This window comes from Heterocephalus glaber, unplaced genomic scaffold (genome assembly GCF_053883595.1).
Source record: "Heterocephalus glaber isolate CG9 unplaced genomic scaffold, H.glaber_assembly_v1.0 deba00000331, whole genome shotgun sequence".
Lineage (NCBI taxonomy): Eukaryota > Metazoa > Chordata > Mammalia > Rodentia > Bathyergidae > Heterocephalus > Heterocephalus glaber.
Window position 1 is genome coordinate 23,480,498 of NW_028258142.1, and position 19,001 is coordinate 23,499,498.

At 39.6% G+C, this 19,001-nt stretch overlaps 1 protein-coding gene across 31 annotated transcripts in view; it reads right to left on the bottom strand.

Annotated features, from left to right (window-relative positions):
* Nedd4l (NEDD4 like E3 ubiquitin protein ligase) overlaps window positions 1–19,001 on the bottom strand; it is a 353,886-nt gene that overhangs the window by 56,901 nt on the left and 277,984 nt on the right. For 20 of the 31 annotated variants that reach the window (XM_004858400.4, XM_087188986.1, XM_087189030.1 and 17 more), the window contains 7 exons: window positions 15,411–15,472; window positions 15,160–15,262; window positions 13,398–13,564; window positions 7,464–7,596; window positions 6,183–6,359; window positions 3,478–3,552; window positions 1,903–1,962 (listed from right to left, as the gene is read on the bottom strand). In XM_004858400.4, coding sequence (XP_004858457.1) covers window positions 1,903–1,962; window positions 3,478–3,552; window positions 6,183–6,359; window positions 7,464–7,596; window positions 13,398–13,564; window positions 15,160–15,262; window positions 15,411–15,472 — 777 coding nt within the window. The remainder of the gene's footprint in view (window positions 1–1,902; window positions 1,963–3,477; window positions 3,553–6,182; window positions 6,360–7,463; window positions 7,597–13,397; window positions 13,565–15,159; window positions 15,263–15,410; window positions 15,473–19,001) is intronic. The other 11 variants (XM_004858402.4, XM_087189046.1, XM_087189043.1 and 8 more) reach the window with 3 other exon arrangements.

Here is a 19,001-nt window from a genome sequence, read left to right on the forward strand (position 1 = left end):
AATGAGCATCAGTAAAAAATCAATTTGCTTAACATTATTTAGACATTCTGCTTTTAAAAAATAAAATAAAGCAGCATGTGTTCCTTGTGCACAAAGAAGCATCTGAGAAAAACAGAAGCAGGAGTGAGACAACCCATTCCAGGGCGCCCCAACCTAGGCACACATTTCAGTGTGGGTTGATATGGAGAAGAGCCAGGGAGCGAGTCAAAGAGAACAAACAAACAAAGAAAAAACATGATAAAAAACTGGAAAAGAGAAAGTCCACGGAAGTCATGACAAGGAATGATGGGGTGGGGGGAAAGGGATATAATCCCTTCAAACCTATCTTGGTACTGAGAAACCACAGAGCGAAAGTGGGTGACATTCGTAGAAACTACTGAGGTTAGGTCTTTAATAATAAAAAACCAAACCCGATCCATATTTTAATTCATTGATGGGGGAGAGTGAAACACAGGCAAGAAGAAGGATAGTTTCCACAGCCAGATGGCATCTCACTTCGATGGGTCACCTTGTCCTGCCAGGTGGCTCTCGCCATGGAGCCTGGTACTACACTGATTGTTTACTCTGTCATTTATGATTATCAGCTATTCATGTTCCAAAGTTAAAAACAGGTTATTTGGCTAACAAAATGCAAAACTGAATGATACATGAAAGGATGCTCATCCGCATAGTGAAATAATGAAACCATCTCATGAAATGATCTATGTACCTTGAAGTGCATTCCATTATTAGCACAGAAATTACTGGCAGCAGTAGGAAATAAGCTAGTTCATGCAGAGTTCTTTGAATTCTACTGCAGGCTAAGCCTGGCTCACCTAATAGACAGTATAACTTTCATACAAATCATGGCACCTCAATACCTTAAACTGAGTTGATTGTTACTGATTGCTAATTTGATTTTTCTTTATACAAAGCTAAGCACTAAATTCTAACACTATGCCTAATCATTCCTTTAAATCATCAACATCCTTCAGAAAATCAGCTATTGTATATGTAGTTAAATCTATCCACAAAGCAATAAGCAGTTACAGCAAAAGCAACAAAGGTGAACAATAAGGAAAATTTTTCAATTAGCTATCACACTCAGACCATAAACAAAGCTAATCTGACTTCAGGGATCATGGAGAACACAGACAATTAAAATACACAGCCAAATCTAAGTTACCCATAGACATGAATACTATAAATTATTCAACACATCAAGTAAGAAGAGTAATAGATACTTGGCTTAAAGAAACATCAATTTTTCTGGACCATTTAAATATTTCAGGGCTGGGTATTTAGCTCAGTGGCGCTGCGCCTGCCTCACAAGCACAAGGTCCTGAGTTTGATCCCTGGCACCAAAAAAAGATTTTAAAAAAAATTATGATCCTCCATCTTGGGAATTGTTCAAACACATGTCCATTCCTGTGAGTCAAGCCACTGATGGCAGAGAAAGTTTAATGGCTCATGCAGGAGACACAAAAGGTCTAGCAGTCCTCTGGTAAAAAAAACGTGGTATGGGAGACGCAGAGGAGAGTTCAGCACTGGGCACAAGCTGGACTCTCATGTGATTTCCGTGGCTTCCCTGGTTATTCTCCAACCACATTATTTTAACCAACAAGGAAAAGCTTATCAGAAGTACAAATGCTAAAAGGCAAACCTATATTCTAGACGATCAAATCAAACACACTTAACCGAAGCCTGATGATATTCCAAACAAGATAATATGGTACTAAAAATTATTTCATTTTATTTGGTACCTTTGAACAATCTAAAAATAAGCTTAAAACAGGAAATATGTGCCTCTCTGTAGCACAAAGAAGCCAACCTCAATTTAAAGAAGGGAGACAGCATATTCACCATTAATCAAAATATTAAACTGCCCTGCTGACTTTAATGTCTGATAAAATGTGTCGTTACCGTTGGCTCCTCACCACCCGTGACAGTTGATGAGCGCGCTCTCCCAGTTGGGGCGCTGGGCTGTTAAATGATAATTGATGTCAGTGAAATGAACGTAAGGGTCCAACCCATCATTTAGTGAATCAAGAATCACTGCTGTGGCAGCACTGTAAGGCAGGTGGCATGAGATTAGAACCTCTGACATTCGGTCTAAACAAAGATGAGCAGACATTGATGACCAGCAGCCAAAGAGAAGCAGGACCCCCACCTGCCCTCATGCCATCCCAAAAGAGGCCTGGGCTGTTCCCTTGATGTAGGGGAACAATAACAACCTCACCAAAGTGAGACTTCTTACAAGACAAAAATCAAAAGCCAATCGGCTTTGCCCCCACTGTCCAATAATAGCACATTCACAAATCTGACAAAACTCAGGTGAGAGGCCACTGGTGATCAATGAGCTCGAAGCACTGTATGAGAGAACAGTAGAGGGAGGAATTTCATTTTTATGAAAATAAGCTGTTGGGCAAATGAAACTGACACTGATTTTGAAAAGGAGAGAAAGTGCCATTAATTCATCAAGGAAAATCACAGCATTATTAGGCTAAGCAGGAACCCACCTATTCATTATCATTCATTGTTCTGTTTGGGGAGTGGAGGGCCTGTGCTGACCCCTTCCCAGATAAGACGACCTCTTCAAGCTTATTATTAACCAGTACCTGGCCCAAATCACAACTGAATCTATTATCTTGACTAATATACTCATTAATTCATTTTTGAAACTTAAAAAACTAAAACATAGGCAAAAATAACCTTTAAAGCCAGGTAAAAATGTACAGGACCAGGGAGACATTGGTTTCAAAGACTTTAACTGCACTCTTCCACCCCTAAATTCATACATAATAAAGTATGTAAAAAAAATCAAGGATTTGTAGCAATAAAAAACCTAATCAAGGTCAAATATCAAATGGAACCTGAACACCAAATATCTCCCAAGGCAGTGCTGGTGTGCTTTCCAATTTGAATGTTTATTTTTATATACACTAGGCATTATTAAACCCTCTACCACTTCTGTGTTTGCTGATAGTTTTTACAACTGTGGGAGAGTGAGCATGAATTACAGCCACTTGTTTACTTGTAGAGCTGTCTTTAAAGAGAGAGTGCACAGCAGTTTCGTGGAGCTGGGAATTTAGGCAGCTGGTAGTGGAAAGGGGCACAAAGCTGTCTGCCGAGAAGAGTTCTTCCTGCTCGAAGGGCTCAGTGAGCTTCCAGAGTCCAGCTCACTGGATTCGGCTACAGGGACCGAACAAGAATTATAAATGTATCTGGTAGCTTCAGCCAAGTAAGCACACCAGGATTGATATAAATTTGGGTGGAAAACCAAAGCAATGAGGTTTTTAGCATTTTACAGACCTTGGTGGCAGTAACAATTCTCTGTGTTGGAGACTTACTCTCCTTGAACAATTTGCTAGGAAATTTTTAAATGTCTCATTTATTTGGTGAATGGACATGTACAGGAAAAACTCTTTCTTAGAAGCCCAGAAGTTTTTACATCAAAGCTGCCAAGCCAGCTGATAACTGGAAATGAGCATGGGTTACCGGTGGTAGGTGGCCTTGCTCCGCGACTGTGTCAGTGACACTGCAGGACCGTAGCCTGGAAGAGGGTTCTCTCTGCTGGAGGGGAGGAAAAGACAGCAGGCGTCAAGAGGCATATTCCTAGAAATAAGGTTCACTGGTTTAAAAAAAAATCTATCATATAATCCTATGCACTACTTTTTTTTTTAAGTATTAGGGGCTGAACCCAAGATTTTCACACTGAACAGTATCTCCAGTCCTTTTTTGTTACTCATTTTGAGACAGGGTCTCGCTAAGGTGCCTGGGCTAGGCTCAAACTCACAATCTTCCTGCCTCAGCTTCTCAGAGTGCTGAGATTACAGGTGTGTACCACAAGGCCCAGCTCTATGAATTACTTTTGATATTGGGAGGTAATTAAATGAAACATCTTTTCAGAGCAATGAGAGTCAAGCAATCCTTTTTATCAATTCTCAGTATTTTCAGCAGACTGGGATTTTGAATGGATCTTAGAAGTAACAATAAAAATAAGAAGCCAGGTCCAACGATGCACACTTGTAATCCTGGTACTTTGAGAGGTTGAGGCAGGAAGACCACAAACTCAAGTCCTGATTTTGAGAGCCTGTCTCAAAATATAACAAAAGGGCTGGGGATTCAGCTCAGCGCAAGGGGCCTGAGTTCAAGCCACAGTACTGGAAAATGACTGGCGGGGGATGGCCTGTGGAGACCAAAACTACTGGAAAAGAAACTCAACATGTCCCTGCCATGCTCAAGAGCTGCTTTCCAACCACCAATTAGAAGTGAGCAGTCTTGTACTCTGCTTAGGATGCCAGCTCTGGGGAAATTCTAATATAACAGAGGAAAAAGCAGGAAGAAACAGTGATATATGGCTATTTAGCATTTGTTGATTACTACAGTTGATAAAGAATTAGTTGGATTCTATGTCCGGGAAAACTCAGAAATCATCCTGACCTACTTCTGAAAGATAGGGTATTTATAAAGCTTCTGAGTGCAGTTGATGTAGCACAGAAAAAGAATGAAGGAAAAAAAGAGAGGTTACTCTAAAAACAGATTAGTGTGTAATGCGTAATGTTCCTCTCACTTGGTATTCTATGTGGTTAAACACAGTCTAATAGATCTGAATGGAGATCCCAGGCAGAAGTCAAAGGTCTCCTTATTAGCAGGCCTGTGCATGGTATAAGCTTGAAGCATGTGCTAGTTTTTAACAATTTGCAATAACAAGTAAAATGAGATAATGTCTAAGAAGAACTCTGCGGTGATGATGGACTACTCATGGGCAATTCTGGGTAAAAGTTCACACTACTGCCCTTGAAGACAGAGTGACCCTGAGAAGCAAAGCTGGAGCACGGTTCTCTAGCCATTTTAACAGTTAACACAATCTGAAAATGATACCATACTACACTTGGGTCTTAGGGATATTTAATGCTTTTAGAGTAATTAAATACAATTGCTCCCTATGCAAATAGCTAGAAATGTTAATATTAATGCTGATGAAAACTACACTTTTTTTTCACTTGGTTGACTAATGGTATATAATTGCTATGGCTTCTGTGATTCTTTTATAGGTTTAAATTACATGGCTTCATTGCTTATGTTGTTTCCATAGCAACAATTTTACCAATTCAAATTATCTTATATATGAAACTTCTTTTCCTGTCCATTTATTATAAAATTTTCATCTCAATAACATTTTCTTTTTGAAAAAATTCACATAGAATTTTAATGTGAAAGCACATTAACAAGTAAGTAATCAGGGGCAACTCACACTACATAGGCCCATGGAGTCTTTTTAAGTGAAAACACCTAGCCAAAGGAGTAACAATTTTGTGAGTACTTACTTGGTTTGAATATTTTATGTAGTCCAGCTGTCATTTATATTCAACATGATCATAATGACTACTAGTTCTAGGATACCCTTGTCAGTGGAGAGACTACTATCATTTACTATTGTATATTTTTTAGGTTCAATTCTCGAGAAATACTATACATTGGCGCTTGATTCTATGCACATGCAGGAATTAGTATGGGCCTTTTCTGCAGTTTCTGTATTGTCAAATGCAAAGCTCTTCATGAATGATTTCACTGCTTCTCACTGGGGTTCAGTCCCAGCTGAAGCGTCTAGAAAGTGTATCTCTGATGGTTGAAAACCTCAGTTCATACGCTATCTTCATGTGAGTGTCACAATTTTATACCCTTTCTCAAGGACTCATGCTCTGGGACTTAGCAGGTGTCTTCTGCCTCCCATTTAAGCTCTTGTCTTGGGTCTACTTAAACATCTGCTCTTCTCTGTGAAATGGAGTGATAGGGCATGCAGAGTATGACTTCAGAAGCTTCATCAGGAGTCTGAAAGGCCCCTAATTCTTACTGTGAAATACCACTTTCATGATGAAGGCACTATTTTTATGAGCCTCTTGGCTGGGAAAGAAATTCTGTAAGGTTAAAGCTATTAATTATAGAAGTGGAATTCTATTCCTTTGAATTTTTTACAAATCAAGAAAAAGAGTCAGTAGTGCATTGCTGTTTTCCAAATCATGATTGCCACCAGCCTGGGCTGATTTTAATATAGCCCTGCTTTTCCTAGAGAGTTAGAACTTCAGTAAATGTCAGAGTTTGCTAGATAACCCTTGGTTGTTATTTATATACAAAAATCTCCTAAAGCAACAAGAAATGACAGACCATTGTTTAGTTTTTCTAACAAGATTAGCACTTACAATCAGAGAAGTGAATTGTTCCCCGTTGGAATCTGGAGTGATCTGAAGCCTTCTGCTCAGCTCCTCCGACAGCTCCTGTGGGCTGGTCCGAGACACCGGAGAAGCGGGCGGCGGAGGCAGAGCCAGACCAAGGGAGTCTCCGGTCATGTTCACTTCCTCTGAAATGGTCTCCCAAGGCTTTCAAGGACAGAGATGCTGAGGTAAATGCTAGGAACTGGGGATCCTCCCATCCTCCCCTCGAAAAACAGGTAACAACAATAACCACAAGGATGACTGAAAGTAACATCTATCTAGTCAACACTTACAATGAGGCACACAATCTATGTGGTGGTAATCATGAGGAAGATATGACTACTGTCTCAATTAAGAGATGAGGGAACTGAGGCACAGAGAATAACTTGCCCAAGGCCAGAAAGCTGGTGGTAGCAGGGCTGTGACATGAACCTGGGAAGCCTAGGTTCTACAGGTTGTGCTTCTCATCCCTTTATGACTCTATTGCCAGCATCTGTTACTATATGCTTGGGTTAAAGCAATCTTCTCAGGAGTTTAGAAATGATTTTCATAGGCTTTCTTTTCTCTGACTGCTAAAGATTTATAGTGAAAACAGCACAAATGCCAAGGTGTAATTACACAGTAATATAAATTTTAGTGGCTTTATTATGGAATCCTTAATTTGCTTTTCAAATTTTGATCACTGCAACGTTTTGTGAATGATCTTCCTCACACAATGTCTAAAAATAATTGATTTGGTGAGTGGATGGAACAAAGATAGTATGGAATATTACAGCTGATTTGTTTAATTCACATTCTTTTCCAGTAATGGACTATAACCATTTAAAGGGGAAATTATAAACATTTATATTTTTGGTAATAAAATCTTTTTCAAGACATCAAAAATACTCATAAAAACCTTGCCTGTGATATAAAAGCAAGTTATAAGGCTCATGCAGTTGTTCAAATGATATTCTTAATGTTGTTTAATGAGATATGGCTAGACCCTGAGGAAAAATAAATTACAAAGTAAAAATGTCTTAAGATTTTCATACTAGAAATAACACCAATCCCTTTTGTAATGATAAAAGGCCATGAGTACTTATCAAACATGGCTTTTATAAACACTTTCTAAATTAATTAATGCCCACCCAGTAATCAATTAGCTACGAGATCCCAATTTTTACATTCTAGACAAGCCTTACTGAGAAATGTAATTACAACAGAGTAACCCTGTGGGCGGAGGAAAGACTGAGCTCTGAGTCTGATGGCATGTCGGGGACACTGTACCTCAGGGCCCTCTCCACCTTCGGAGGCCTCAGGCTCCAAGTCCTCACTGATGTGCCTTCGAGAGCGGAAGCGCCTGTGAGCAGCCTCCTGGTTGATCTGTCTGATGTTGTTGTCTGACTCGGAAGACACATCCCTGAGGGCAGGAAGCAAGGGTGCAAGAAGAAAGACAATATTCAGTACTGATCCTCCAACTGTCTAACTGTCACTAAGGGCCACCAGGCCTGGTCACCAAATCTGAGCACTTCATCTGAGCTATGCTATAGTACCAGGTTCATTTCAATAAAATAAAAATAGTTTTTCAGTGCACTGTGGGGGACTGGTTCCAGGATCCCCTCACCTTCCTCACAGATGCTCAAGTCTCACACAAAATGCCACAGTGTTTGCATAGAACACACACATATCTCCAGTATACTTTAGTCATCTCTGCATTCCCTATGAAACCCAATACAATATAAATGTGATGGGAATAACTGTTACACTGTCTTTTAGAGAATAATGACAAGAGAAAAAAAGGCTGTATAGGTTCTGTATAGTGGTAATTTGTTTAATGAGTCCAGCCATGACCAAAAAGCTATTGTTTGTCATCAGCAATTGATCAAAGACTACAAACCATTCAAATTCAAGACTGCAATCTGGAAGAAAGGACTCTTGAACCACTATGATTTTTCTCAGCTGCTTTCTACCTCATTTTGACAAAATCTCACAATACTAAATCCTCCGTCCCCCCAAAATTACTTTTAAAAATCCAAATACACACTAGGAGTTAACTTCCCCAGCAAACTGGGGTTTGACGAACACTGCAAATGCAATATCATGAACTATATTTTTGTGACATAGTTCTCAATTTAGGTTCTGAATGCATTAACTTGATCTTGAAAACATTTTGCAGTATATTACAGGCAATCATTCTTTGGGAGAAAAAGGCATTCAGGGTAGAAATTTAAATGCCACAATACTTCTCAGAGGACATTCCCAAGTACTTTCAGTAAAACTCTGTGTTCAGTTATAAGTCATGTTGCAAGTTAATGTTTCTAAATAGTTGAAGCTATTTTAGACAAAGTGAAATACAGTATTAGTCAAGAGCCCTATAGATTCTTAAAAAAAGTTTAAAAATTTCTAATATAGTCTCTAACTTACACTACATCCCAAATGAAGAATCTGCTTAATTAAATGACAATGTAGCTAATTACAGACTAACTGCTTAATTACATGAAAAGGGCCTCCCTTCTGTGAACACTGTCACCACATAAGTCCATGCAAGTCCAGACTAGTGTAAGACTAGTCTGTAATCACACTATTTGCAAGTAAATGGTTGACTTTTTGACACCAGTTGCCAAAATAGTTAAGTATTCCTGTCAAATATTCTTTGCACTATTAACTTTACTGGTAAAGGCGATAGTGTGAAGGTCAGGTTCTATTTAATCCACATTTATTTATTCAAAGAGTAGGAAGAATTTATTGAGAGAAAAACAGCTTCTGTTTAAGGCAGAAAGAGGGGGCCCAGAAAGTGGACTGCCCTTTTAATCCACATTTAAATTATAATTCCTTATTATTAAAGTCTTAATGAATGAAGTTTTATTGTAGTTGTACACCATACAAACCTTTTGCACTCTTAAATGTACACTCTGCATATTTTATTTATATTAAATATAATTAAGAGTAAAACAGTACACTAGTGGTATCTTCAGAAAACTGATTAATATCATAGAAGAAATTATTAAAATTAAGTATATCAATAAAACTTATTAAAGTACAAAAACAGAATGATTAAAAATGACATTGTTGATTATGTTAGGAAGTATAACATGTTTATGTTGCTGTAATTTTTATGTCATTCAATATTTAAGTATACAACGATCATAAAATATAATCAATTATTACAGAACAACAACCCCCCTGAAGGAAAAGATCACAATACATTTATAAAGGATGTAAATGAATTCAGTAATCTAAGGAAAGGAAAAGGAAAGGAAAGGAAGCTATGTGGCACCTTCTTGCAGTTTTTATTAAGGATGAAGGCAATTTCACATTAGGATGATCAGCCTTACTTGACAATACTTCGGATCTAAGATTTTATCAAAGTTTTAAATCTTCCTTGAAATGCTGCTAGCTGTGGCTACCACCCAGTCACAGTGAGGCAGTAACCTACATACAGCTATGTGTGCCAGGCCCTGAAGGATGAGTACATACTGAATTGTTACAAGCACCAGGACTTAGAGGAGTAGAGAATAAGATTTTAATGTTACTACATCTACATCTCACATCCTTCAGAAGTATACGAAAGTCTACTACTCCAGGATGGACTTTTTAAAAACTGAGGTGTGTTAAAAATCAATTATGTCAGTTTTCCTTATCTAACATGCACACATAATCAGTAATCAGTGTGAAGCAGTAACAACTAAATAGTTTCAGAAGCAAGATAACTCTGATTTTGAAATTTTGTCCAGGGGCTTTTATGGACTTAAGTGGTGACAATGTTCACAGAAGAGAGGCCCTCTTCATTTAACTAAGCAAGAGAGATATTGAAATGCACTGAGTTTAAATGGTTACTAATTGGAAGGTGACCACTTACAATTATTTTTGACTTGATAAACTGAAATTTAAAAAATGATTTGTTTGTGGGCAAGGAAATAATTTAAGAAATGCCCACTTCAAATTGTCTTCCGTCATTAGTTTTGTACATATAGTCTTCATTTGACTTTCAAGAGAAATAACACAAATGACAAGAGGAACAGTCAAGCTGCCCTGAAATCAAATTTAGTGCCAGCTAACATCAGTGAGCCAGATAATTTACATTCACCATACACTGTGACTGCAGTCTTTCTCTGAATCACACAGAGATGATTAAATTACCACTAAACAGATAATATACTTTATAATAAAAAGGGTTAAAACAAGTGTTTCAGTTTAACAAGTTTACATTCACTTACAGAATGTCACAAGATAATTTGTTTACTATTTTAAAAACTATATTTTTACACTAGTAACTTTCAGTGTACATTTAAGAAAGATTTAAAAAAATCTATGATTAGGGGTGTCTTAAAAGCCATCACCAAAATTGAACAGGCTGGCATGAGCTCCAGGTTCATCTGTGCTAAAGTTCTGAGTCCAGGCCTAAATCTGACCTAGACAGTGCACCAAACCATGTGCCTAAAACCACTTTCAGAAGGGGCTCCTGCAGTCAACCACCCATTTAAAAATGTATGCTGCTCAGCTCCTACTGTGTGCTAGCCATGAGGGCTCCATCTATGAATAAACAGGCAGGGGAAGACTTTGTGCACTGTGCTATGACTGGCCAAGCACAAAGGCTCCTGGGGAGAGCTGGACAGGGGAAGGCCTGTTAGTGGAGCGGGAAAGGAATATGCTCTAGACTCTTGGTCTTTGTGGTTGGGGTGCTATCCACAGGACCCAGCAATAAGAGGAAAGCAACAAGAAAGCAGCTGTGATAAGACCACTGAATGAATTCCAGCAAAAGACCTTTTGGTGAAGAAAGACCTTGTAGGAACACCCTGAGGACAAGGGAAAGTCAAAGACAAAACATACACCTGTTTCCTGTAGGTTAAAATTTAGGGCACAAGTCTGTAGCAAACTGAACAAGAATTAGTCACTGATGTAGTCTTAATTCTTTGCTCAGCACATGGTAATTACTATGATTTCCTCAGATACCCTGTCAATTAACGTATTTTCTAACAATTATCAATTTTCTTCTGAAGGATGCTGCAGTATTCTGTGAAAACTGAATTATGAAAAAAAACTACTTTTGAATTAAAGTGACTCTTAATCATAATTCTAGAGACCCAACGGCTTCTGGCCGAGCCAAATAAAATTAAGGAGAAAGACCCTAAATTCATAAAAGTTAGGAGGGAATGAGGAGCTAATGTGCTCCCTAACTTTTTCTTTTGCTTTCTAGAAGCCAATCCTAATGGCAATGAGGGCTTTCTTGCCTCCCACCAAGTTGTTCTGACATCTCTCCTGGTTCAGCCTCTCCCTGTGACAGTGGTGCCTCACTGATGGGGACAGTTATGTTGCTGACTTTTTCCTAAACCACATGTGAACCTGAACTTGTGTTAAGGCACGCTTCTTCCTTGTTGCTTCTGGGTTCATGGTAAGCCAGCACTGTATAAGGTGTACCTTTTGTTTGGGCCTGGTTCTTTGGGACACTGCCAACCAAAGATGGTATTTGTCTAAAGACCCTGTTATGGAGGTATGACTGACACACAGGAAGTTGTACTTATTTAATGGATATATCTTGAAGAGTCTGGGGATAAGTACTCAACTGTGAAACCCTACAAAATCATAAAGATATGACATTTAAAAAACATGTGAAGTGTTTTCTTAGAATTCTGTTATTGGTGTTTCACAACTCTGAGGCAACAAAAGTAGCAAACATTCTTATTTATTCCCTAGAGTGCAGACTTCAATCTACACAGCATTTATGAATTAAGTTGAACATTTTTTCCACCTATGTATCAGAGATTAGTATTTCTTTTGTGATCTGTTCCCAGTTCCCTCTCCACAGAGGCCACTTGACATGCTGGTTGCCAGAGTTACCGCGGAGTGTAGCCTTTCCAGATACTCCCTTCTCGTGCAGCTTAGCAAAGGTGGACAACAGTGCTTTTAGGACTCTACTACCACAGTTCTTCTCATTAAGCATATAACCAAGGCAAGGTGATCCAAATTCACTTTTACTATAAATAGCTACGATAGTCAAAACAGCTTATCACACTGTTAACAGTTATGATCATTAATGAAAGGGAAAAAGTATCAATTAAACCATTTCCACTTAAATTTATTATCCCAATGTCCCGATATTGAAGCTTTCCTAGTCCAATACCAAGGATAGCTGGTAGCCACAAGAACAGTTCAGGGAGGACTGGCAATTCACTAATTCACTGCTCCACAGTCTGCAAGCCTTATTTCCACATTCAATAAAACCCAGTCCAGCTGACTTGGCCGCTTTCCCCACCTAGTCATATGCAGAATATCTTTGCAATTTCTGATGATAAAGGGTTTGTAATAACACTTTCCAGCATACCGCTAATACTGCCTGTTTAAAATACATCATCAGCAAATTTCTTTCCATTAGGATTGAAGAGAAAATTTTCTCACCCACTACACTTGTGTTTATTACATACTGAAAATTATATAAAAATATATAATGCATAATTGATAATTATCCTCTTTCTCTTAGCTACTAGGGAGCTCATAGTTTCTAGGATAATTTTTCCTTTCCTTAGTACTTTGGTTTCGCTTCTTACTGTATCAATATATTTGGATCTAGCTACACAATATGATTTAACAGCAAGCTGCTTCAAAACCTTTTTTAATAGAAGTTGAGGTTTAACTAGGATTTATTTGCTAGGGAACAAAACATACTTGGCTCACTATACCCCTGAGGCTGGTGAGCAATTAAAATAAACAAAAATTACTAATTCTGACTTTGCAAACGTCCTATGTGTTTCTAATTATATCAAGGGGGTAATATATAAATTCCACCCCCCGCGCCCTGCCAAAAACAAGCTTTTGAGAAAAAAATAAAACAGAAATTCAAAAACATAAAAAAACCAAAAAATTGAAAAGCCAATTTTGCTTGCTATTTTGTATTCTGGGTCAGTCAGGAAGAAGTCTGCAGGAGAAGGGAGCAATATAATCATCAAACATAAGATAAATCTTGGAAAAACAGATGTCAGAAATCTGTATGAATAAGATACACAAAATATTGCAGCTCATCCTGCTAATGACAGAATGTGGTGGTACAAGGGCCACGGCCTCTTTTCCCGATACACAGTTTCCGACTGCTTTTACACTGTACCTCAGAGAACAGGAACCACCTGATTTCCTGACACCAGAATGTACTTCCTAGCCTCATCCCAGAGTTGCTGAGTTCACTCCGGTGTAGAGTCGACCGGGTGTCCCTGACACTGTGATACTTACATTAAGCTTGGTCGGTGCCACTGTGTGGTCCGGTTGTTGTGGTTGACGTAGTATGTTCGGCCTAAATTGTCCACTTTCTCTTCCCACCCAGGGGGCAGAGGAGGAGGAGGAAGCTCCTCCTGGTGCTGAGAAGCTGAGTCACTGGAGTCAACAACTTCCCACCCATGCTGTGGAATAAAATAAAAAGGATGATTATGAGGGTGATTCTTCTGACTGTGGGGAAAAGACAACAACAGCATGTTCTGCATGTCCTCCTGCTTTGCTGTCATGCCCTGGTTCCTGCAATGGCTTCATGTGCTACAATGGGGTAAGTTCCCAGAAAAGGGCAAACAAACAATTCCTGGTCTCAAAAATCTTTTGAGCAATGGTCAATTAATTGTGTTGCCTACTAAGAATGATTATATTGTGGGAAGCTGTGCAGGTTTGGATATGCAGTTGGTGAAGATACTTAAGTCTCACTGTATTCTTTCGTATCTCATACGATCTGAGGGCCTTCAGGGCTGCAGGAAGCTGTACCGACAACATGGCACATCACAGCCGTCATCCCATTGGCACCTCCACAAGGTAAAGATGCAATCATGCACATATGTGTTCTAACAGAAAGCATGGCATGGGTGAAGGAGACCTCACCCTGCTGGTCTCCACACAGGATGGTCCTGAGGCTGGAGTGCAGAGCAGGTAAAACCACTGTGCATCTGCTATGATCCCGGGGCCAGAAGAAGTCTGGAAGCTGCTGCCACTGTCTACTTAGGCCATGCACACAAACAGGCTTCATGGTACCAGGGTTAGAGTTACATTTTACAATGCATACTTTAGGCATTAAGTATTGCTTTTCTAACATCCCCTAGTAAAGTCACTGGAAAATTAAGTAATTCACTGATTACTGCAGTTGGAAGGCAAGATGAGTGCAAAAAAATTCCTCACATTTGACACAAAAATCTCTTGCTGTGGTCATGAAATCTCAGCCTCCACAACGGCTTGCCACCCACTTTAGTCCTTGTCTCACGAGAAGAGCTGTGAGTGCCCATAGTGGACACTGCCTGGAACTGTGGCCTCCTGGTTGGAGGGGGTCTGGTAAACTTGCCCACAACAATTATTCACGTATTGCATATATGTGACAGCTGCAAACAGATGTGAGAACAGCCACAGAGAGGCCTTGTTCAACAGATGCATTCCAAACACCATGAGAATGTGTTTTTTTTAAAACACCCTGAGCATGTGCTGAGAAGGTATAAAGGGGCCCACAGCACAGGTATGTGACAAGAAAATTAAGAGGCTGCTGTTCCATGAGGACAAAAAGAAAATTCCTCTGACCAGCTAATTTCAAGGAGGCCTTTCCAGAGGGGAGCTGTTCTACTATATGCTATCACCTGTGGATCAAATGACTCAGAAATGGAGGGAGATTTGCTAAATGACTGTATCCATTCTGAAGCAACTTCAAGTGCTAAGAGCTGAAAGTCCAAAGCAGTAACAGCCTCAGGTGTATGTGGGTGGTGGGACTGATAGATGTTGTTGCACTGTGTAAAGAACACTTCACTCAATTATTACTGTAGCATAAAATGAAGAATTCAACTTTTTAACTAGAACAAACACACTGGGTAACTAGCAAAGACACATTTAGGGACAATGGAAGTGCATTCATATTTAACTTCACAAGCTTTTAGCTTCCTTCAATGCAAAATCTCACCACAAAATATGAAAGAGATCTTAGCCAGGAACACATGCCCAGGCCCGGGCCCAGGCCCGCAGTTCTTCCACCTACCTCCATGTCGTCTCTCTGTTCGCTGCTTTCTTCATCTTGCCCTCCATTTTTTGGCATGTAGGCCATTTTCAACCGCAAAAATCCCTTAACTCGAGATTTATGACTGCATAAAGGAAGAAAATTGGTTATAAAGGATATGACTTGCTTACATCCTTCCTTTTTATGGCAACTGATGAAACTGTCCTCAGAAAAACTAACATCTGAAGTGCACAGGATGCACCTCACACCATCGGTCCACCCTCACATCTCACCTTCTTGGTCGAAGGAGAAAGTCCTTAAATGTATAAGGTCGCTCCATGGTTGGATCTTCTGTCTATGGAATGAAAAAGTAAATTAGGTCTCAATAGTCCTGACAATTTTGTACTTTAGATACACCAAACTAGATTGTAAGGGATACATTTCTGTATTTCAAAATATGGCAAGGCTGAAAATAAGAGTTGGTTCTTCAATCACTCTAGATGATTAATTAATTAAACATCTGATAAGGCCATGGGGCTTTGTCTACTGAAGATCCACTAGATGTCACTGTCCACATCGGGTTTTAGGAGTCAACCTCAGCCATATACAAATGACAAAATTATAGTTGTCACTGCCAAGTGTAATTTGTAACTGCAGGGTGTGGCCTCAATCTCATGGAACTAATTAGCTTCGGAGAACTAGGGGTCACTGGTGCCTTGTTATCCCTGTGACTACAGAAATCTACACGAGGAGTCAACAAGACTCCCAAGATCTAGTCTTTAAAGGCAACTTTATTTATCACATTAAAGTATCATGTCATTAACCTAAAAAAAATGACAGATATCTGCTGCACAGAGATTTTCTAGGAAGCACCACTAACTACCCTCCACAGGGGCTTACCTCATGAAGCTCTGTGTGAAACTGGATTATTTGTTCATGTAAAAGAAATCAATATTCATTTTATTGTGCCATTGGATGGCCCAACAAAGCAAGAAGCTAGAAATATAAGTGCTACTATTATTTTTTAAATACTATACATAGTACAACCAAAACCTAGTCTCTTCAAATGAACGCAATTTAAAGTACTTACTTTTGTAGCAAGAGAGACAGACCACAGTACAATGAGTTTTTGTATCAGGGATGTGTATACATATACACTTATATTTGAAATGCTACCTTGTTTACGTCATTCCTTGCTTTTACCTCCCAAATGAAAATTCCTTCCTTTGACCCACAAGGTATACGATCTGGTTCTGAATTACCTTTCACGGTCTCCTTGACAGCTCCTCATACTCCAGTCATTTTGGCCTCAGCTGTCTTGTGTGCAAATCACATCTAATCCTGCTGAAGACCCACACACTGGCAGATCCCTCTGCTGGAGAGCTGACTACATATAGCACGGCTATTGCCACTTTGCCATCGCATCACCAGACTAACACTCCCACCACAAGCCTACATTCATCAGTCTATCATATCACTACTACCACTCTTTATCTTCCTTTATCACTGAGATTATCTTATTCATTTACTTATTTACTAGTTTATCATCCATCAGTTCTAGGATGTAAGCCTGAATTTACTCATCACTGCTTTTCTGTTGTTAAGAATATTGCCTGGTGCTAAGTAGCACGTGGATAAGCAGTTGATAAATTCATTTGACTTACAGAAACTAGCACGGCCCTGAAAACTTAGTATCATGGAAAAAAGTCTATTATAGTCTCTGGACTTATTTACTAAGGCAGTAAAATCAAACTTAGACATTTGGGAATATTTTCTTTTTAAAAAGTTTCCAAATGTACATCATGTATTATGGGAAATGTTGTAATTAAGAACACTATTGCTAGTACTTCTTCCCCTTTTTCATTTACTTGATAAAAAATAATTTTAGAGCAATACCATGGATACAGAAGAGTACCTGCCCTTAGTGTTACATCTATATGGGAGGAGTGGTCAACATCAACAATTCACTAATCTCTAAGGCAGAATGAATTCACTGACATAGCACGGAAGGAAAAGACTAATTCAACTTGAGGGGAAATTATGAAAGGCAGAGGTCTGGGAGAAAGGTCAGTGCCAGATCAGGAAACCAGAGAGCTCAAGCAAATCATATAGAATCACTACCCAGTACAAGGAACCTAGGAGCAGCAGGGCATGTAAGAGTGAGCAGAGAAGGGCACAGAGCTCAGAGGGCTCTGGAAGTGAATTTGTTTAAATGACCAACATCACACATCAAGAGGCAGATCCCCCAGGCCTGTCCCCCTTAGCTTTCTTACTTACAGAGCCAGGAGCCCCAGGGGAAGGTTCTTACCTCTTCTTTGCTCTAGTGTCTTCATCTCTTGTGTGTGTGTGTGTGTGTGCGCGCGCGCGCGTGCTGGAGATTGAACCCAGGGCTTGTGCGTGGCAGGCAAATGTTCTACTATGGAGCTATACCCCTGGCCCTAGCAACTGGATTTATAGGATTGTTGTGAGGATAAACTAATCATATAGTTCTCACAAGGGTTCCCGGTAGACCTAACAAATGTGGCCATTTTCATCATTATTGGTCAATTCTATATTTTCACATCATATGAGCACTGTCAACTCAATGTTGTACAACAAAAGGCAGGGAGCTAGAAATTCTCTAGCCAGAACAAGAAGATGATCTTGTAGATAACTATTCTTGGCACTTATCCAGGTTCCAAACTGATCATGTTCCCTGGAGAAAAGCCAAGTGGAGATTCCCAGGACGGCATGGGGGTATTCCTGATGGGAAGGTATTGCAAATGGACGGATCTGAATACAAATACAAAAGAAATTTTTGGATTCATAGTGCTGCCACCTTAAGGACAGTGGCTGCTTCTGCAGAAGTGCAGTTGCTATAACATGGAGTAAGAGAAACAATTTTGCAGGCAAATGAAGAGGGAAGGCCTTGATAGATTCTCAGATTTACCTCTGCCACTACCAAAAGCTCCCAAGCCTCAGGCTACTCCTTCTTCTTAACTGTGCCTAGCTGCACGATGATGCCGGGAAAATGAGGGGAGGTCTGGCATTGCCATCAACCTGCAGACTACTGCACAAATCAGGTACTTCTCCGGGCTGAGGTTTCTTTACCTGGAAAATACCCTCATAAATGGATAAATGCCTTCAAACTCCCTCCAAACTCCATGATTTTGATTCTGCACACGAGAGGGAACCATTGTCCTGCTACCAGCTATAAACATTAAGAGGGGTAAAAATGCTGACCACCTAGGTAAGCCTTAAATATAGTTAGGCATCACCTTGAAAATACTTCACTCCAAGAAAACTAAAATTCCAAAGTTAGCCATGACTGCTGTAAGTAGCATTTGACTGAGATGGGAAACATTAACATTTTAAAAATAGCTCTACCTGCCTCAGTATACTGTCCATGGATGTAGAGATTTCGTGGTTGGGCAGAGGTAGGTTCTATGGCAAGGGCAGGCACAAGAGACCAGAAAGAGCCAAAAAAAGAAAGCCCAGAGGTACAACAGGTAAATACCTATCAGAATTTCATTCTGTTAATACAGATCTTGGAGTTATTTTTATCCCAAAATAATTAGCCATAAATTATCAAATACTATATGAATGTTAGGCAATGATGCACTGAATTTAGCAAGCAAACACGCAAATGGTAGTTTAAAGTAACCAATGATCATGTGTAGCTACAGCTGAGGTTACTCCTGGTACTGGTGGAGAAGATGACAGGAGCCATGTCTAAGCTGCACCACAGGCACAGGCTGGTAGGACAATAGGACCTTCCTCAATTACAGGTTCCCATCCCCTCTGCATGCCTCTCTCTGGTGCTCTACTGCCAGCATCTCCTAGGTAATGCATATGTCATCACACCATGGAGGCTCTGATCAGGCAACACTGGAACAGCTTTGATG